At 47.3% G+C, this 19,476-nt stretch overlaps 1 protein-coding gene across 5 annotated transcripts in view; it reads right to left on the reverse strand.

Annotated features, from left to right (window-relative positions):
• Positions 1 to 272: 272 nt before the first annotated feature.
• LOC142890442 (tenascin-like) overlaps positions 273 to 19,476 on the reverse strand; it is a 30,018-nt gene continuing 10,814 nt past the window's right edge. The window contains exons 6-29 of one of the 5 annotated variants that reach the window (XM_076029481.1): positions 18,434 to 18,587; positions 16,148 to 16,426; positions 15,260 to 15,445; positions 15,086 to 15,175; positions 14,740 to 15,003; positions 13,738 to 14,136; positions 12,181 to 12,600; positions 11,197 to 11,475; positions 9,719 to 9,991; positions 9,337 to 9,609; positions 8,602 to 8,874; positions 7,604 to 7,921; positions 5,955 to 6,227; positions 5,553 to 5,675; positions 4,665 to 4,808; positions 4,460 to 4,579; positions 4,229 to 4,372; positions 4,003 to 4,133; positions 3,232 to 3,364; positions 2,418 to 2,569; positions 2,154 to 2,250; positions 1,904 to 2,065; positions 789 to 952; positions 273 to 564 (exon numbers count right to left, since the gene is read on the reverse strand). In XM_076029481.1, the coding sequence (XP_075885596.1) occupies positions 454 to 564; positions 789 to 952; positions 1,904 to 2,065; positions 2,154 to 2,250; positions 2,418 to 2,569; positions 3,232 to 3,364; positions 4,003 to 4,133; positions 4,229 to 4,372; positions 4,460 to 4,579; positions 4,665 to 4,808; positions 5,553 to 5,675; positions 5,955 to 6,227; positions 7,604 to 7,921; positions 8,602 to 8,874; positions 9,337 to 9,609; positions 9,719 to 9,991; positions 11,197 to 11,475; positions 12,181 to 12,600; positions 13,738 to 14,136; positions 14,740 to 15,003; positions 15,086 to 15,175; positions 15,260 to 15,445; positions 16,148 to 16,426; positions 18,434 to 18,587 (4,962 nt within the window). In that variant the 3' untranslated portion in view covers positions 273 to 453. The remainder of the gene's footprint in view (positions 565 to 788; positions 953 to 1,903; positions 2,066 to 2,153; positions 2,251 to 2,417; positions 2,570 to 3,231; positions 3,365 to 4,002; positions 4,134 to 4,228; positions 4,373 to 4,459; positions 4,580 to 4,664; positions 4,809 to 5,552; positions 5,676 to 5,954; positions 6,228 to 7,603; positions 7,922 to 8,601; positions 8,875 to 9,336; positions 9,610 to 9,718; positions 9,992 to 11,196; positions 11,476 to 12,180; positions 12,601 to 13,737; positions 14,137 to 14,739; positions 15,004 to 15,085; positions 15,176 to 15,259; positions 15,446 to 16,147; positions 16,427 to 18,433; positions 18,588 to 19,476) is intronic. The other 4 variants (XM_076029482.1, XM_076029483.1, XM_076029484.1 and 1 more) reach the window with 4 other exon arrangements.

Below are 19,476 nucleotides of genomic sequence, written 5' to 3' on the forward strand. Positions count from 1 at the left end.
CGTTAAATTAACTTGGAACTGACGCCTTCTGACTATGTGCCTCTGACATGTGACTGACACCCCCCCCCCCCTCCCTCCACCCCTCCCCACCGTGCTGGGTTACAGTCGTCTGGTCCCCATAAAGCTTGAACAGTGTGTCGCTCCATGCTAATGAAACGCGCGGCTACTTTTATTTATAACACAGCAATATGATCACACGCACAACATAGCCAGAAAGAATGACAAAAATACAGTAACGTCACCGGGTTTTTTTTTTTTTTTTTTTTTTTGTATTTTATGTTTGTTTGTTTGTTTTTTTGGTAATTTTTGCACCCATGATCAGAACTGGACAACAGTCAGTGCGATTGTCTTTGAGTGTTTTCTGATTGTAAGAGACGAGGGGTGACACACAAGACCTTGGACGTGTGTTGGGAGGAATGGAGATGTTTTTTTTTTTTTTTTTCTTTCATGACACTAGGAACGTTTTTTCCGGCTCTCGAAATTTTTGAAGTTCGCCGGCCTGAGCTTCATCTCTGCGAATTCTATGGAGTGCTCGTGGCCCTTCCAGTGGAACCAGTTGATCCCCTGCAAGGTGGGGGGGAAAAAAACAAGAAAGGGTGGAAATCAAGGAGAGAAGCCCATGGGACGTACTGTACGGTGCATCAGAGGAAACATTCCTTCCACGACACGCAGCCGCGGGAAATTTGCGTTTCAAAATATTTCAGTCGAACGGTTAGAGGTGAAAAACATAAAACGATAGAAAACGCCAGGAAGCCCTCGAGGAGAGAAGAGAGGGATAAATCGCGTACCTTACTGTGACTCTTTTCGCCGTACTTCCCCATGAGGTTCACTCGGTGACAGTTTTTATACCAGAAGGCGCCCTTGTAGGAGAGGGCGCAGTTTGTGACGGCGATGTCGTTGTCGTTGTCGTAGGTGGAGAAGGGTCGACCCTGGTGGTAGGTCATGGAGTCACCTGGAGAGGAGACAGGAGGGGGTCAGACTCACAGAGCAAACTGGCTGGGAAAGCTCAGGGTCACTTCACTGAGTCCGTTTACGGTCTTGTGCTTTAAGGAAGAACAAGCCAGAGGGGAAGTCCATCATGCTGGTCTTAGCACCACCCGCCTTAAAATTAAACTCAAAGCTACCTTTTCAGCAGGCAGTAGCGTCATTAGCGCTGAGCCGTCAGTCATTGAGGTTGCGCTGCTATTTATTGTTTAATGACTTAGGAGGCAAAGGCACGGTTGAGAAGGAGCAGATTGCACACACGGAAACAATGCAGCCAATAAACAAAAAAATGATTGGTCACAGTTCAGAGTGTGAAAGTGTCAAGTGTGGAAAAAAAAAAAGGCTTGTTGTGTTGTGAGCAGCCGTCTTAAATGGGACTGGTCACATGGTACAATGGAGATCACACGACACATTTGCTGCAACAACTCCATGGCATAACTATCAGATGGGATATTGGTCAAAATCATGCGTAATGAGATGGAAAAAAAAAATCTTATATATAAATGCACACACAGGTAAAGTAGTGTGTAGTCAAGTCTGACTCAGTGAGTCATGTATAAACATCCGAAAATATCTCTAAATAGAGTCGCTACACAATACAGCAATTAATTTAAACATATGTATATATATATATATATATACATATATATATATATATACATATATATGCTGTATATATGTATATATATATATAAATATATATATATATATACACACACATACATATATGTATATATGTATATATATATATAAATATATATATATATACACACACACATACATATATATATATATATATATATATATATGTATATGTATATACATATATATATATACATATACGTATATACAGCATATATATGTCAGCTGACTTCTGTTTAAATAGCCAAGTAGCAGAAAAACCTTCTCACACTCGTACCTGCGGTTCCACTATACGCTCCTATGTAGATTTTGTACCGCGTCCTCGGCTCTGCGATGGTGAACTTGTCATACTGAGCGTAGGCCAACTCTCCGTCGTCCCTCAGGTCCACCCGCAGCTCATAGTGGCCAGAGTTGGTGATGCGATAGAGGTTGGTGAGACCTGAGACATTAAAGACACGTGAGCCGTGAGCGGAGGATCGAGAATGAGGGGGAAAGCGGTGGAGGCGAAGCGTCGCCGCGGCCCTCACCCAGCCAGAACTCATCATTCATGTTGCCGAAGCCGGCCGTGTAGTTCTTCCAGTTCCTGTAGAAGTCCAGCTTTCCACTCTGCCGTCGGAGGAAAACCTGCGGGAAGAATGATTTGAATCAGACTCGCGACTGGACGGACTGCAAGCTCGGCAGGTTGCAGCCGGTGAGAGGGAAAACAGGCACCGGCCTAACTCATATCCAGGGTGAAATACGTCTGCAGAGCCGCCAACTGACTGCCGTCCAGCAGGTTCTGATTCGCTCACCATCCATCCTCCGCCGTCCGTGGTCATGTCGCAGTAGACCTGGACGGGCTGGCTCTCCTCGCCGCCGATGTAGACGGTGTACAGACCCGAGGCCGTCTCGCCGTTCAGGAGAACCTGAGCGCAGTCCTTGGGCCGGCGGTACAACTGTCCAACTGGAGACGCGGCACCGATGTCATACAGTTGTTTGATGCACGTGTGATTTCCCAAAAGGGAAGTGTAAACATGTTAAAAGAGCAGATACAGCGAGAGGCTGAAGGCCCGGAGGAAGAAAAGTAAAATCCCAGGCGATCAAACTGCCACAACACCTCACATCAATTCTAAATAGGTTGGAAAATCTTTCCCACATGCCTCTGGATCGTTGCCTTATCAACCATAATCCACAGCTTTCGCCGCTGCAACGCACCTACAAATCCACAAATTACTGACAGATGTCTCGTCAGTCCCGATCGAGCGGCCGGGCTGAACGATTCTGAAGCAGATTTGTTTTTTTTTTGAAACAGCTGAATCGTTTGGTTTTCTGACAGCTCTGCCTGAATGCGATGGGCAGAGTTTCTATCGTCTCAACCTTCCAAGTTGCGACTCCCTTCTCCAACGCTTTCTATAGGCTCTTTGGAAGGGTCAAGGATACTGTCCATGTGGCGCGCCAAGTGAATTTCTTTTTTATTTCTAACGAAGGTCTCTTTGTTTCGCTGGCGCAAAGGACAAATTCATAAGAGCAACAAAAGAAGTTTGCATCAAATTGTTTGCCAGCAACCTGTCTGCAAACACCCACCCAGATTGGAAAACAAAGCCCCTCCCTGACGTTGACCCTTACTGGTGGTGAAGGCGGTGCTGATGTGGCGACTCCTCTGGGCTCCAGCAATTGCCTGCAGCCTGACGTTGTACTCTGTGGAGCCGGCGAGCTGAGCCATGCTGTAGGAGGACGCCGTCGGGCTCAGCACCACTTCCTGGTTCCACGCAAACACATTAGGGACACGCCCACAAAAACAGTAAGAGAGAGAAAACAATAGTTTTGTGGCACTGATGACTTAAAATGCCTTTTATTCATGTTTTTTTAATTATTTTTTACAGTGGCCGACGAGGGCCAAACACATTACAACTGCCTAATGCACCTTAATTGGCGAAAAAAAGTATGGAAACGATGCAAATTCACAAACACAAACACGAGTCTAAACAAGGTGGAGACAAACGAGAAAAACGCGCTGCAAGACATAAGGACAAATACTTAATCATCAAATGCACTGCAAACAGAGAAGCGATGCAAAACACAACGGATGCAAACCGAGAAAACAAATGAAAATGAAAAGAAATATATAAAAAAACGCCGCATAAAGCAGTCACTGCTGCGGAAGTGCTCCATACCTGCAGGGGGCGCTCTTAGCGGAGCAGCCCAATGGAGAGACACACAGGTAGAGCCTGACTAGAAAGTTTCTCGTGGAAACTGGCGTAAAAAATATACTCCGATAAAAGTCACGTTAGTGTGCTAAGCCGTTAGCATGCTAACTTAGGCAGCTGTATTGTGTTTGGCCCTTGTCGGCCACCATACATTTTAGCCTACTTTAAAAAGAAAACATCAAGCTCATACCCTGATTGTTCCATCGGTGGAGGAGAAGGTGAGGGTGTAACCCGTGACGGCAGCCTGCGGGGGTCTCCACGTCAGCGTCGCGCTGTCCGTCTGGACGTTAACGGCCGTCAGATCACGAGGAGGATCCACGTCTGAGCAAGTGGGAACAGCGCAGATTCAAGCATTCATTCGAAAGATGAAGATGAAGCACAAAGAGCAGATTTTTCTTTCCTCCGGTGGGTCTTACTGGTGGTGAACTCAGTGACAGCAGAGTCGCTCTTCTGGGAATCCTTCACCGCCTGCACCTCAACTGTGTAGCGCGTCCCCGGAGCCAGCGAGCCCATCTCAAACTCCACCAAATTCCCGGAAACGTGCTCCACCTTGGAGGCCGCTGCGAGGTGGGACGCGTCCGTCGATAAATCAAACGGCACAATTGAAGCCAAGTTTGCCAGACGGGGGAGAAAGGGCAGAAACCCACCTGTGTCTGCGCTGTAGGTGACGAGGTAGCCGTCCACGGTAGCGTAGGACGGCTGCCACAGCAACAGGGCCGACGTGTCGGTGACGTTGACCGCCGTCAGGCCCTGCGGTCGGTCCAAAGCTGGAAAACACAGGGCAGAAGTGAGCGTGAAACTCCCTGGGAGCTGACGTGATAGAGCGCCGAGTCGGTAGAGAAGAGAGCCGACCTGTGGTGACAGTGTCAGTGCTGGGGTCACTTTCCTCCAGACCCTTCACGGAGCTCACGGTCACCTGGTACATTTTGCCAGGAACCATGTTGGACAGCAAGGCCTCAAACACGCCGCCGTCCACCGTCACCATCATTGGGCTTCCTGTTGGACACGATTTAGTAATAACGTTAAAGGTCCTGTATTACGCAAAATCCACTCAACAATACTCGCAGGCCAATAAAACTCCCCAGACGGGAAAGTCAGTCCTTCGCATCTACACTGGCTCCTTCTTTCAGAAACTGTGTTTTAAAAGAGACAGAAACAGCTTTGGAATTGCTGTTTGTGATGTCACAGAGGGAAGCGATACCTCCCCTATAGGTTTGTGACAACAGCATCCTTGAGCAACCAACCTTTACGAGTGCCGCATGGGGAAATTGCATGGATGAAGCTTTTAATCTTCTAACGTTGCAATAAAAACCAGAGGAAGAGAGTCGAGCAGTGTGCGGGAGCTTTTTTTCGATTGTGGTCTTACTCAGGGGTGGCACCCTTCTCCGACGCACCTCTCTCTTTGCAAGTGCTGAGAACTTTCTTGGAATTTGGAATCATGTGAGGTTGCACACATTTATTTCCATTCAGTGCTAATGGCCTGCGCTCTTTCTGACCAGAATAAAACAGACCTTAATAAATAATTATTATTAGCGGAAAGCCGCCTACTTGTCGCCAAACTGGCTGCGGTAAAAACGCGTCTGCTCAGCCGTTCCGTCAAACCAACGGGGCCAAATCCTTGATCCCTCAATCACGCAACCGGTGGAGCGAAGGATCGATCCATTTAAAAACCTTCCACATGGACTGAAGCTGAAACGAAACAGCCAGCTGTATGCTGATGACTGGCTGCAGTTCTCTCACCTCCTTCGAAGGGCATGTAGGCGACGCGGTAGCTGTCCACCGGAGCACGAGGCGACGACCAGTGAACCACCGCCGAGGAGTCGCTCACCTCAGAGAAGCGGAGTCCTTTCGGAGTGCTCAGGGCTGGAAAAGTGCGAGAGAGTGCGAGCAAAAAGATGGGGGGGGGGCGGGGGGTGGGGGGGTGTGAATTAATAAATGCACCAGACCGAATCCAATAACAGAACCAGAGCTCGACTCCAGCAAGCAAGGCCAGGAATTTCCATGAGTCCAAGCCTAAACCAGACCAATGAGGGTGATTAGTGAGAGTGCAGTGGAGACAGCAGACCTGAAACGCAAGAGTTTAGTTGTGTCGTTAGTACCAAAATAGCCTTTGTTTTTTTTGTTTTTTTTTTATACAAATACCTGTTTGTGCTACTCCAGTAATGGGCTGGGAGCGCTCGTCTAACGTGACACCATAAAGCTCGATTTCGTACTCGGTGCCGCTCATGAGGCCCGCGATAACCTTGGTGCGTTCGGCGCCACCCACGTTGTACTCCCGGGGGTGGCCCACCCTTTTGCTGTCTCTTATTTTGATCACAAATCTGTCAAACATGTCTTCATCAGACGTCCACGACAGGCGGAAGCTGTTGGCCGCGGTGTCCGACACAAAGAGATGCTCCACCTCGGGCTCGGCCTCTGGTTGGACAACAGAAACACAGCTTTGGCAGCAGTCCGGGTGCTTTCCTCTGCGACATGAATACATAAATATATATTTTTTCAACTTCTGGCGGATGTCCATTGACAGGGGTTTGGAAGAAAGAAGTTTTTCAGGCAAGAAGAGAGACGGCAGGCAAAGTTAGTTTCTAGTGTGAAGGGATCTGCGTTTCATCAGATGTAAATCAGAACCGGTGGATGACAGACAAATGACGCCTTATTTTTGGGCAAAAAGACAAAATGCTTCGTGTTAATGTGCATTCTTTTTCAGCCAGCGGGTTCATACTCTGTCAAGGCTTCAGTGGCTCTGCTGTGCAGTTCACTTAGTGCATTCCAAGGCAAAGAAACAAGAGAGATCAACACGTGCGTCATGCCCAGAGTGCTGCACTGAGTCGACAGTGTTTTCCTGCATCTGATTTTGTGTGGACGTTGCAGATAACCTGGCCAGGCAGATGGATCCCAATCCCTGAATGTCCAACCATCCATTTTACCAACCTCCAATAGAAGTCATAACTATTAGCCTGATTCAGCCGTGACAAAGGAGGTGACTGGTTAGAGAAAGTGATAATGGACCAAACTTCTAAATCTGCCTCGTATGTGATTGACAGTTTGTCAAATTAACTTCAGAGTTTGTTTTTGAAGGGGCCTCCACACATTTTCCCAGATGAACATGAAATAAACACAGGGGAACTGGGAAAACATTCCACATAAGAGTTTTGTTAACGAAGACGTAAAATGAAATGACAAGAAAGGATACTAAGATTTGTTATTATCAACATTAAATAACTGGAAGACTGGTGCACAGGAAGTTTTCCCGGCGGCAAAGGAAGCTCAGTTTGAGGAAGATGATTCTTAGGGACCCTTTACTGGATGAACGCCATCAAGAAACGTTTCTTCTGCCATGCCAGGTCACGCTGCAGCCTGATGAATCAACCACTTAAGAAAAGGAGGCAACGCTATAGAGACCTATTGTATTTGACTCATTTCAATTGAAGTCACCTGCGGTAAGAAATCTGAAGGAAAACACATAAAATATGAAACAAACAGGTTGGCTGGCTCATATTTTTGGGAGGCAGAAGGGAAAAAGCTCCGCGTAGCTGCCGACCGGTGACGGAGCTGCATTCCAGGAAAGTGCTTTTGGGGGGGAAAGAAGGCGAGAAGCAAAGTCATTCTGGGGGAGGAGTTGGGTTAAGAGTCAGAGCTCACCATCAGAACATGGCAGCGGCCGCACGCGAGGACCGGGTGAATGTTTTTAACGGGCAGGCCTGCCAGGTTGCGATGGTGAAACGTGCGGAGCGTATTCGCAGAGTTGCCGACGGAGCGGACGGAGTTGCCGGAGGCTTCCCGCAGAGTGGTACCTGTCACAGCCACTGTGGTCAGGGGCCGAGAGAGGAGGCCCGAGTCTGACACGCCCGTCACACGGACCTCATAGCCGATGCCGGTGATGAGGCCAGAGACGTCCAGGTGACTCTGGTTCCCTGGCACTGTGAACTCCTGAGGCTCCAACAGCCAGCCAGAGTCCGTCACCACTACGTGAAAATGACTGAAACTGCCACTAGAGGGGGCTAACTCCTGCCGCTGGGACCGCTGCTGCTGCTGCTTCACCTTCCACGACACACGGAAACCGTAAGGGGTTATGTTGGAAATGGTCAAGTTTTCCACTTTGGGCAAAGGAGCTGGAGGATGGGGGAGGAATGAGGGGGTTCGGGGGTTCGTTGTGACACAGGGGGGGGGGGCAGAGGGTAGGAGAGTAAGCATCCACCTTTCAGGCAAACGATGCAGAAGCTAATCATGTCGTCTTAATGTCACGTGATTACTTTCAGAGGAGGCCGACAGAATTCATAACTGTCGCTTAAATTCAACGGCCGTATCACAATCATTTGTTATTTTGGAATAAATAAATGTCAAGGTTTTAATTTCCAAACGCCTATTGACAAGAGGTGCCTCTTTACACAGCTGCACGACGGCCCAAACTGTAGCCTGAAGATTGTTAAGCATGAGGCTTCTATTTGACTCCTTTTTGCCACTAAATCAAAGCCAAAGTCTTATTTCAGAGGAGAAACAAGCTTGTTTGTGAGGATAACGAGGATAATGAGGATAACAGCAGGTTTCAAGGTCGTATTTCATAAATATTTAAACTTCATCCGTCTTCTATTATCTGTTTCAGGACTTTGGTGCTTGTGCTCTCTACTCTGTCATAGATAACAGATTAGGATGCATTCATGGTGCATTTGAAGTCACCTCTGAACTGGAATTTTCTTCGTCTAAACCTCTCCCAGAATGTTGCATGCCGCACCATAGAATTTAGGACAAAGGCCTAATTTAGTCTACGAGGACACAGAAAAATACGTAGTACCTGTCGCTGCGTGAGCCAGCACAGAGGGAGTGTGGCGGCCGTGAGAGACGCCGTACAGCTCAACGTCATAGACTGTGGCGTCCATCAGGTTAGAAATGGTAATGTTACGGGCTTTGGCCGGCAGTCTGAACTCCAGCGTGTCTGACTGCTGCTCGGGGTCACTGACCCGGATAACGAAGCCATCAAAGTGGCCCGACACTGTGCTCCAGGACAGGCTCAGGTTATGTGGGCTCGCAGAGGAAGCAGCAAGGGGCCCCAACTGGGGGACGTCCTCTGAACACAAACACAACACGGCCTTTCAGTAACACAGGGACGGGTTACAATGCAGTCGGTGCATGCATCATGACCAAGTTTGGACCTGAATCTAACTGCATGAGTCAGACATAAAGTTCAGAATAAAAACTAGAAAAATGAAAAATTAAATTTCAATCAGAAAAGGAAAATGCAAATTAAATAACTCTAACAGGAAATGATCTAATTATAACCAAACATTGGTTACAATTGGAATATTAACCAAAAATCAAAGTATCAAAGTACATGCAGAACCTGACTTGACCAAATAATTTACCATACATTAGTGGCTGAATCTCTGACAAGGAAGGTAAGAAACATACAAAGTCAAAGGGCAAGTCGCCCAACACAGGAGAATAATGGAATTTCAAAATAAAACACAACGTCACATAGCAAGTAAGCAAAAAAGTTGAAAGGATTTCTTTGACAGTGACACTGCTGTACCTGTTGTGGCTACATCATACAGGGGCTGTGTGTTCTGGCCGCCAGTGCTGCCGTACAGCTTTACATTGTACTGCGTGCTCGCTCTCAGGCCGGCCATGACCGTCAAGCGAGCGTCTCCGGACAAAGTGCGGCCCATCGCCTGTGAGGGCGCCGCCGCCTCTCTGACCTCCACAATAAAGTTATCAAAAGTCTTTTGTCCCGTCTGCCACGACAGAGAAAATCTGTCTGAGGTAATGTTAGAAATGACTAGCCTGGACAAGTCAGGCTCCTCAGCTACAAGGGGGGGAAAAAATACATGTTTGCTTATTAAACTGAACGGCTTCGAAGTCAAAAACTGTTAATATTCAATCATCTGTTGTTCGTAAGACTAATGAAAATGTACCTGTAGACGCAACGACACTGACAGCATCAGTTCGGGATCCCTTGTACGTCCCGTAGAGGTAGGCTATATAGTCAGTGCTGGGCCTGAGCCCAGTCACCTCGTGAGACTGAACGTCGCTGGATAAGTTATACTCCTTTGGCTCCATCAGCCAATCAGAGTCAATTATCTCCAGGACAAAACCATCAACTTCTCCCTCAGTGCCGTTCCAGGAGATTTGGAACCTCTCTGATGTTAAGTTTGAAACAACGAGCGCGCCAACCACTGGCTGAGTCACTGAAGAGAGGAAACCATAGTAAGATTGACACACATCGAACACTGACGAGACCCAGGTTAGGGTTGGTGGTTGGTTAGTTAGCAATTTATCCTAAAATAAGTGCTTTGAGAGATCGCGAGAGACTTACCACCACCCAACTGACGGCAACTTAAAATGTTAAATGCGTGCACTGCACAAGAGGAAATACGTAAAATAAACTCATTTTTTAACATTAGCTGACAAATTCAGACCTGCAAATTTAAATTCCAAGCTCTTGGGTCAAATGTGAAAATGTAGCAAGTACAGCGGGAAGAAGGACCTGGTGACACTGAGACAAGATTGTGTCTGCATGAGCCGAGAGCAAGAGAATCAAGAGCAAAATTAGAGCGCTAAGGTTAAAAATCTGTTTTTACATGCCATTACTGAAACCAAAAAAAATCTACCATTTGCATGCAAACATGCTGCAGGGAACTTCTTTTTTACCATAAAAAAAAAAAAAGAAATTAGGTAACACTGCTGTTAGCCTCAGGTAATATTAGTTGATCGTTGCCTCGCTTGCAGCCAGAAGACGTCTTTGACAACTGCTTGTTAGAAACGCAAACTGCATGTATTCACCACGATGCTCAGATTCCGTCCCAGCATCACTCGGACAGACCGACGGGGACTCAAACGCCATTTCAGCTCGCGTGACCACGATCGAACGACACACATCGGACGAGGGAATGGCTCGGATGGAACGAGTCGGTCACGCCGTCACGGTTGCGAAGGGGTCGTTTGAGAGCAAAGAGTTACTGCTTTGCTTTACTTTGCTGTTTTTTTTTTTTTTTTTTAAAGCAATCGTTGCAGCGCATCAGCGTCAAACTTCGCCACAATGCTGTGGGGCAGGGGGAAGGGTGGCGGCCTCATGCACTTCAGTAACACTCGCAGGTCACGGCGAGAGCGTCTGAGGGGGCGTTTGTTTTGGCTCAGCGATGCGGGCATCATCACCGCGCCCTCTCTCAGCTGAGACGGAGACAGTGGCTGGAGGGTAGAGGCGAGGCGGCGCAGCGTCCCCGTGGCCGGGCGGGGAAAATTAGCTCGCGCCCTGGCGCTCTTGCTGCATGCACGCAGAGAGACGCTGCAGGTCAGGTGCAGTTCCACACTTGGTGCGGGAAGGAAGAGCAGGAGGAGGAGGAGGAGAAGATAGAAGAGAAAAAGGCTCCAGTGGCCCCGCGGCCGCAGGTACCTGTGGTGGCCTCAATGTACAGCGGCTCCAGAACGGAGTCCCCATGTATCCCGTACAGGCCCACCAGGTAGCTGGTGTTGGGGTTGAGGCCCGAGATGCCCAGACTGAGAGCTCCTCCCGACAGCGTGAGGTTCTGGCTCTCCGCCTCGTTCTCCATGTTTGTTACCTCAATGACAAAGCTGTCAAAGTCCCCGCCTGCGGGGCTCCAGGAGGCGGTGAAGCCGTCCCACGTAATGTCTGAGATGGCGAGGTCGGCCACCGTCGGCCTCAGCTCCTCGGCTACATGGACAGATCAGAGTGGGGTCAGCTACACGGAGCAATTTTCTTGAAGGAAAAAAATAAAAGTGTTTGAGCCACAGTCAGGTCGGGATGACAGATTTACGTATTGATTTGAGGAGAGCATTTCTCAATATCCAGTAGTGATGAGGTGAGAAATTATATAAATTATTAAATTATATAGATAAATTGTACATACGGATCCAATAGTTAAAGTACAAGTACAACAAAAAAAAAAATCCCTTCTGACCGACTTGAAATTAAACTACACGTGTGAGCTCAGCCGTGACGGATTTAAAACCACTGATGGGAAAAGTGAAGGGAATTCCCATGTTAACGTCACGTCGTTCCAAGTTACTATTATCTATTTTTGGATTTTTATTTTTCATTCCAGGAAACAGTGGGAAATTTAATATAGGACCTAATTATAGCCTGTAAAAGTATGATTGATTTCATTATTACGAATCACGAACAAGATGACCGCTAATAGTATTTTCCGTGGCTCAAACCCTCTTCAAGAAAAACATTTCTAAATCAAATCAAGCGGGGATAGAAAAAGAAATATTTGTTGTCAGAATATTCAATTTTCATTCTGCAAAAAAAACACTACATGCAGCCATAGTGACAAATCCAGAGAGTTAGTTTGAGATCGTATGACTTTGACTGCTTGTCAAGAAAGTGCACGAAACAAACATGAGCTCCATGTACCTGTGGTGGCGAGAACATTGAGCGGTAAAGATCTCTTTCCATCCACCTGCCCGTGTAATGTGATATCATACTGCGACGAGGGCGACAAACCCTCAATTTCAGCGTCCCTTACATGTCCTGGCAGCGCGGCTGTAAAAACTGGTGTCGCCACTCCTGGGGCCGTGACTTGCACCCAAAAGTCGTCAAACGCCCCTTGGGGCGCTGACCAAGCCAAGCGGATGCTGGCGGAGGAAACACTGAACGTGAGGTTGCTCAGTTTGAGCTCCGGGCTCTCGGACCCGGAGCCAGAGCTCGTGACGGCGGCATCGGGAGCGTCGGTGCTCGGGGGACGAAGAAGATCTTCCTCCGGGTGGGACTGAGGGGTTGTCGAGGCGTCCTCGACGCTCACAGAGAGCAAATCTGCGGAGGTAGACTTTGGTGCTACAGTAGAGGAAAAGCAGGTTAGAGAGGAACTTTGCTACCGGCGCCGCTGAAAAGAAGAACCTGTGAAGAAAAGGAAGTTAGAGCGGAAATGTGGATACAATGAAACAGTCAATATTCCCGTGAGGGCTCGAATTCTTTCACAAACTCAGTCCGTAAAAGGCCCAGCCTGTGCGATTTAGCACCATCTAGTGGTGAGAAGGCATTCTGTCTCCCATTTCCTGTTGCTACACCTGATGTCAAATCTTTCTTATTAAGTATCAGCAGCGTTACCTGGGGAAAAATAATTTTGGCCACTTATGGTGGCACAAACTTTGAATAAAAAAATAGTAAATGACCTTATCTAACTGGACACACACGTGTTTTTCACCTTCATTCAACACCAGTAGATGACTTTAAACCTCACCCGCCGGGCCTTTCGCGGCACCAAGCAACAGCCACTGCGTTCATTAACGACATCTGAGTCGATGCCGTTAATCTCTGAAGATTCTGAGGAGTCCACCGGGGTGAAGTACACAGGTGTCTTCATTTGATTGGTGAAGCCATGCAGAGCCTGAAGAAGGAGGAGCAGCAGCAGCAGCAGCAGCAGCTGCTGCTTCATGCGAGCGAAACCTGCCGCGAGGAGTCCAGCGCTTCACCGTCGACGACCGCGAACTGGATCGCGGATGCTAAACATTTGTGAATCCAGTTTTTTTTTTTTTTCTTTGCAGTGAGTCAATCAATAGTCACAGAGTGAGGGGGAAAAAAACAGTTTTGTGAAATCAAAGCAAACATCTGTGATGAGACAGTCCGTTATCATGCCGGATGTGATGAAGATCGTCGCAGGCATTTAAACTGGTGGCATGCACTTCATCAGTGGACTGTTCTGAGCAGCTATTCATCCTCAGGAACAGAACAGACTGAGACTAAAAGACGGAGCTGGAGAAGAAGGAGAGTCTCCAATGTCTGGTCTAAGGATGCACAATAGCGTTGGTATCTCGAATGTTACAAATGCAAATGACTTCACAAAATACCTTGTAGAATCAGAAGCAGTTTGCTTGACGGGCTTATTGGACGATCAGTTTAGGTGTCAGGTTGCCTTGATGTTTCGGAAACATACGATATTGTGCATCCCTAGCGCCGAAGAAAACTTTATACCTGTGATTGCGACAGCTTCAAGTAGCGCAGACTTCTGGCTAGTGGTTATCCCGTAAAGCTTTATCTGATACGCTGTGAGCGGCTTCAGGCCCTGGATCCTGGAGCCGGTCACATCCCCGGGAAGTCGGAGCTCCCTCACGTCCCACAACTGCTGCGCGTCTCTGCACTCTACCGCCAAGCTATCATAGACGCCCGGACCGCTAAGCTTCCAAGAGAGATCGAATCCGTCGGCCGTGACGCCCGAGACAGTCAGCGTTCCAGGTTCGTCCTCGGGCTCCATCCCCGAGAACTGGCTCTCTGAGGGATCTGAATAGGCAAAGCTAACGGCGCTGTCTGACGGCGAGGCGGGAGTGGTTAGGTCGCGGTCGTCTGAGCCGGCTAAGTAAAATGTGAACGAGGCTACGACAAAAACAAACAAAAAAAAGGTAGATTCAGACGGAGGGGCATCACAGTGTCGTCTCACTCTGGCTGCACAATTGACGGCCAATCATCAGACCACAACTGAACAACCGTTCGATAGCCTCATGAAAGGTGCGAATAAACTTTAAAAGGTCGCAATGGTTTTGTGAATATTATTGTCTCAACAACTTTGAGGCGATTTTAAACTACAGGCAAGAAATCTGTGATCTCTGATGATGATTCTTTGTTCATAATGGTAGAGCAAAGAAATTGGGAAGTGCACAAGTTTCTCAATGGAAACTAATGAGAAAAGACACACCTACAACTACCTACACCTACAGCTACACGACTGCGACTACACTTTTTTTTTCCTTTAAAGTAAATTTTTGATTTGTAAAAATGCAGATTTGACTTTTTTCTGGTTTCTTTTCTCCCTTTTTCTCAAAAATATCGCGATGAATAGACTATAGTGGACTTGTCGCTGACACTGCACCATGAGATTTCGATGTTGGTCGAACTCAACGCGACTGAATGAGGAACGGACGCGATTTTATACTTTTGCCGCAGTTATCACGTTTCCGATCAAACGGCGCAGAGACCCACCCGTTGATGCAGAGACAGCGGCCGGGGGGCTCTTCTTCAGGCCCCTCTCTGCGGCCAGAGTGACTCGGTAACTCATCCCCGGGGTCAGGTTGGTCATCACGTAGCTCGTCTGCGTGGGCGGGATCTCGTCCTCGCTGACCTGTCCGTCGCTGGAGACGTACACCAGCCTGTAGGCGCCCACCTTGGCCAGAGGCTTCTGCCACCTGAGGGAGACGGTGGTCTCGGTGGACTCCACCGCCACCAGGTCTCTGGGCGGGTCGATGTCTACGAGGGGAAGGACTGATTGGTTTCAAGGAACCGCAGGTCCGCGCGACGCAAAGTCGGGCGTTTGTGCGTGCGTGATTACCTGTTTCTGCGTTCGTGGTGGCTGGCAGGCTCTCCCTTTCATTTTTCACAGCTGTCACGCCAATTCCGTACTCCGTGCCCGGCTTTAGCCCTGCAGCACAGAGGGATCGAAGAGACACGACACTGTGGCGCCGTGTACAGGACAGGGAAATTGTTCCAGGTGTTGTCTCCATACCGGTTAAGGTCGCCTTCGTGGTTCCCTCCAGCCCTTGCGGGAACAGCTCCTCGCCGTGGCTTGCTCCAGAAAAGGGGCTGTACTTCACCCGGTAGCTGCCGACGGTGGCTCGGCTGTTGGTCCACTGCAGGGTGATGCTGCTGTCTGTCTGCGACACTGCCTGCAGGTTCATGGGGGCGTCCAGCGCTTCGTTAAAAACACAAACACAGTGGTAGTATTAGGAGGAAGGTCTTCCGAAACTAGGACAATTTAGCCAGTGAGCTGTATGCAAGCATCCATCCACCTTCCGCCGCTGCTTCTCCTGCACCCAGGGTTGCACACAATCAATGTAAGTCATAATAATTATCAATACTATACAAAAACAACTAAATGTGCATTGCAGCTGTGTTACTTTCAGTTTTGCTGAACACAATGTGTGTGTGTGTGGCCTGTCAACATCAGTGTTGTCACGATACTGTATTTCAGCTATCGACACGGTATTTTGAAAAAGATTGATTTTCGATACGACTTTCAATACTAGTAACTGCTGAAGTCTCGTGCAAGTCGCCTCACAAGGGAGGGAGGGGAGGGAGCGCTCTGAGTGTTTGTGTGTGTGTTGGCGGCGGCGCACGTCGCATACCAATATACCAATATATCGATTCTATGGAAAAGTCGTATTGAACCGTTCTTTAGTTTTCAATATCGATATTTAATCGATATATGAATACTTTTGACAACACCAGTCAACATCTAAATAAGTCACATGTATTTATGACATCATGAACAAATGTGTATGCGCAGCACCAAAACACATCTTCTGCTGTTACTATTACTAACAGTAATAGTAGTAATACTGCCACTTATACCACACACACACACACACACACACACACACACACACGCACTCACACACACCAGTGGTGAACGTTGCCGCGACGGGCTCGCTGCTCTCCTGCTCTCCTCTCCTGGAGATGAGCGACACTTTGTACTCTGTGTCGGGTCTCAGGCCGTCAATGCTGGACTGTTTGTCTGGAGGGAAAACGTCCACGCTGGTTCCGCCCGAGGGGTCCGAGCTCAGACCATAAACCATGGTGACTCTGTCGGCCGGCGCCACCGGCTGGGACCAGCTCACCAGAGCCGAGGTGTCGGTCACGTCCTTCACCTCCACCTGCTGCGGCCCGTCGATCCCTGAAGGTGGAGAGACACGGAAATATAACAATAGTGAGCGTGTAAAGTCTTCAGTCTGTCAGTCAAAATGATACAATGGGTATAAACGATTAAAAAGAAACTCAATTCAATACATATAAGCAACTTGGCCTAATACACTTACGTTTTCTCTCTATGGATCACCCAAAGGTTTTTGTGTTTGTCTAGTATTTTGGTTTACATATGGAAATAGGCATTAGTATCCACATATGAGCTTATTAGCAAGGTGACTGTTTTAGGGCCAAAACTAAAACAGAAGACATAACAAAATTGTGTTGTCTTCTGTCTTGCAAGTGATGGCTAAATTCATTTTTAGAAGTGCTCTTCCGTTACTCCACTTAATTTCATGCACAGTTCTGTCCATTACAGTGATTGAAAGTTTTACTTCTAGAAGGGGGAAAAAATCTGGAGCGCTGCATGACAGGATAATTGGCGTCTTGGACCAATCGTAGGTTTCCTTGGTGGAAAGTCCAACACGTTGCATTGCCAAGGCAGGATATGATTTAACCACATTGCTCCTACAACAGGTTGTTTGTATATGCTTCCAAACAACAACGGAGACCTGAAAAAAATGTCTCCCCACTTATTTTTATATTTAAATTTGAATTCAACCCTTGATAATGACACAGCGCCCATAGCTGGCCAGTCTAAGGATTGTAACTTTGGTTGCCTGCCCAGAACCCCCAGGTAAAACTCTTTTTACCCTACAGGAAGATTTTATTACCGGCTTAGGGACTTTAAGTATGAAAAAAAAAACTGACAACGAATCACAGAGACGATTTTAAGTCGAAAATTTTAAAGTAGGAAAATTACACAACACAGCTTTAAAGTTGGTGTGGTGCTCACAAAAATATAAGCTTTTGTAATTCCACACCTCCACATGCTGACATTGGCGTCTACAGTGGAAGACACTCGACTGTTAGTACAAAGATTAACAAAATAAAAGTTAACTAAATAAAACGTAAAACAAAAGCCATCTGAATACATTCCTAACACATTGTATTAACTCCTGTTGCGCCTGGCAGTTCCTGAGATAAAGCAAAAGCTTCAACAGGGGGAGAAACTCATGTGAAATATCTTTCAGGAGGTGACAGATCCCCAGTGTCCACGTTTGGGACAGGAGAGGTGGAAAAAGCACCACTGGGGCTCACAGCGTACCGATGGTGAAACCTTACTTCAGTTGCTCAGGTCTGTGTGTGTGTGTGTGTGTGTGTGTGTGTGTGTGTGTGTGTGTGTGTGTGTGTGTGTGTGTGTGTCCGCTTCAGCCAACACAAACAGATGACATCAGAAAAGAAGCGGGACAATACCCTCAGAGTTCCACCGAGCCAGCATTGTAAAGTAAATGTCTTTTCCACGCACCGCGAACGCTGGCTTGCCATATTCCAAGACATACTCAAGTGGAGTCAATTCACACCACAGTTGGCAGAGGAAATCAGAACAGATTGAGGCTTTAGTGGACGTGAAAAAGAATGATGACGCGTCAGTGCTCAGCTCATATACAAATTTTGTAAGTACTGTGTTAATTTATCTTGCAATCTTGAGATGTAATAAAAAGATGTTGACTGGAGCTGCACAGAGTCAGCAGGGATTTCCTAGTCCCTGCTTCTTTCCTTTCCTTTCCTTTTATTGTATGCTTTTGTTTTCTCGAGTGAGGTGACATTTGTTGCAATTTGTTAAGAGAGTGAAAAAAATACACACAACCCTAAAATTTTCCCACTTAATTCCAATAATGGGTGCGTCTTAATGATTTTATCTAGCCATCTAATTATTCGCCTCCCACTTCTGATTTTGTATACCTGCGCTGTGAATGTGAACAGAGGTCAGATGAGGTGAGACATGCTTTGACATCCATGACCTCTGTAAATTGAAGAAACTTTCTCAAAAATGTTCCTAGAGACGTTGCGTTAACAGAATCTCAACAGGTACAACAGATACAAGATGTAGACGCCAACGCATTCAGCAATTGTTTGACCATCAGTTCAGACTCACTGGTGGTGACTCTTCTGGACGTCTGGGGTCCCCGCGTGTTGTTCTTCACAACGTTGATGGAGACCTCATACTCCTGTCCTGGACCGAGACCGGACTGGACAAACTTGTTCTGAGATGATGGAAGGGTACTCAAGACTTTTCCATTTTCTTCTTTCTATGAGGAAAAACATCAAATGCAAACATGAATGTCCAGTGTCCCATTAAGGAAAAGCTGTCAAGGACTACGTCTAACAAGTAGCTATGAGCAGCGACGGTAAAGCAGGGTAAAAATAGACAAGTAAATAAAAGCACAATTATGTTCTGACCTACAGTACATATAAAACATTATTTGTAAAAGATGTTGTGATTTCCCCCCCCCCAAAAAAACATTGACTTGCATGTGGTCAGTTGGTTTGTCCCTGTAGTGTTGCTGTACACAGCTTCCCAATCAGACTGTGACACAAGTGAACTGGCACTACTTTCAAACTGGTTCCCAGCAGCAGAAGAAAACAACAGGGCAGAAGCTATTTTTTTAAATTTCTTCACCAAACCGTGACCACACAGCATCAGACGGTTCAGATAACCTCCCATTTTAAATCTCACTGACGATCGAGCGCAGATTGCAGGCAGCTGGCAGTACTCGGATCAAAGTTTGTGACAATCTTCCGCTCAGAAACTTCAAAGCGCGCTGCCCTCGATTTCTCTTGAGGGGTCAAAAACCAGACTCTTCGCCTGATGTAGGAAAGTTCTTGACTCTTGAAGTCCACTGCCAGCTTGGCTTTAAACAGAGCTAGATTTGCTCTATCTTGTCCAAGCAAGCAATAATGTAATTTGTTAGGCAAAGGGAGTAATGGGTTTCTGACCAGTCGTGTGCAGATGATGGACTTTCTGCAGCGTTTCAAGGCGCTGCAGAAATCAGGTCAAATTTGGAAGCAAAAAGAGCAGCAATAAATAGGACACACGACACAGTTAAGTCCGGTTAATTCCCACCACACAGGAAATGATCCAGAAGATGGGTCACCTTCCAGAAAACAGTGTTTGAAAGATGCACATCAGGTCAGGCC

This window comes from Nelusetta ayraudi, unplaced genomic scaffold (assembly GCF_046127955.1).
Source record: "Nelusetta ayraudi isolate G7.1 ecotype Tasmania unplaced genomic scaffold, CSIRO-AGI_Nayr_v1 ptg000026l, whole genome shotgun sequence".
Taxonomy (NCBI): Eukaryota; Metazoa; Chordata; class Actinopteri; order Tetraodontiformes; family Monacanthidae; genus Nelusetta; species Nelusetta ayraudi.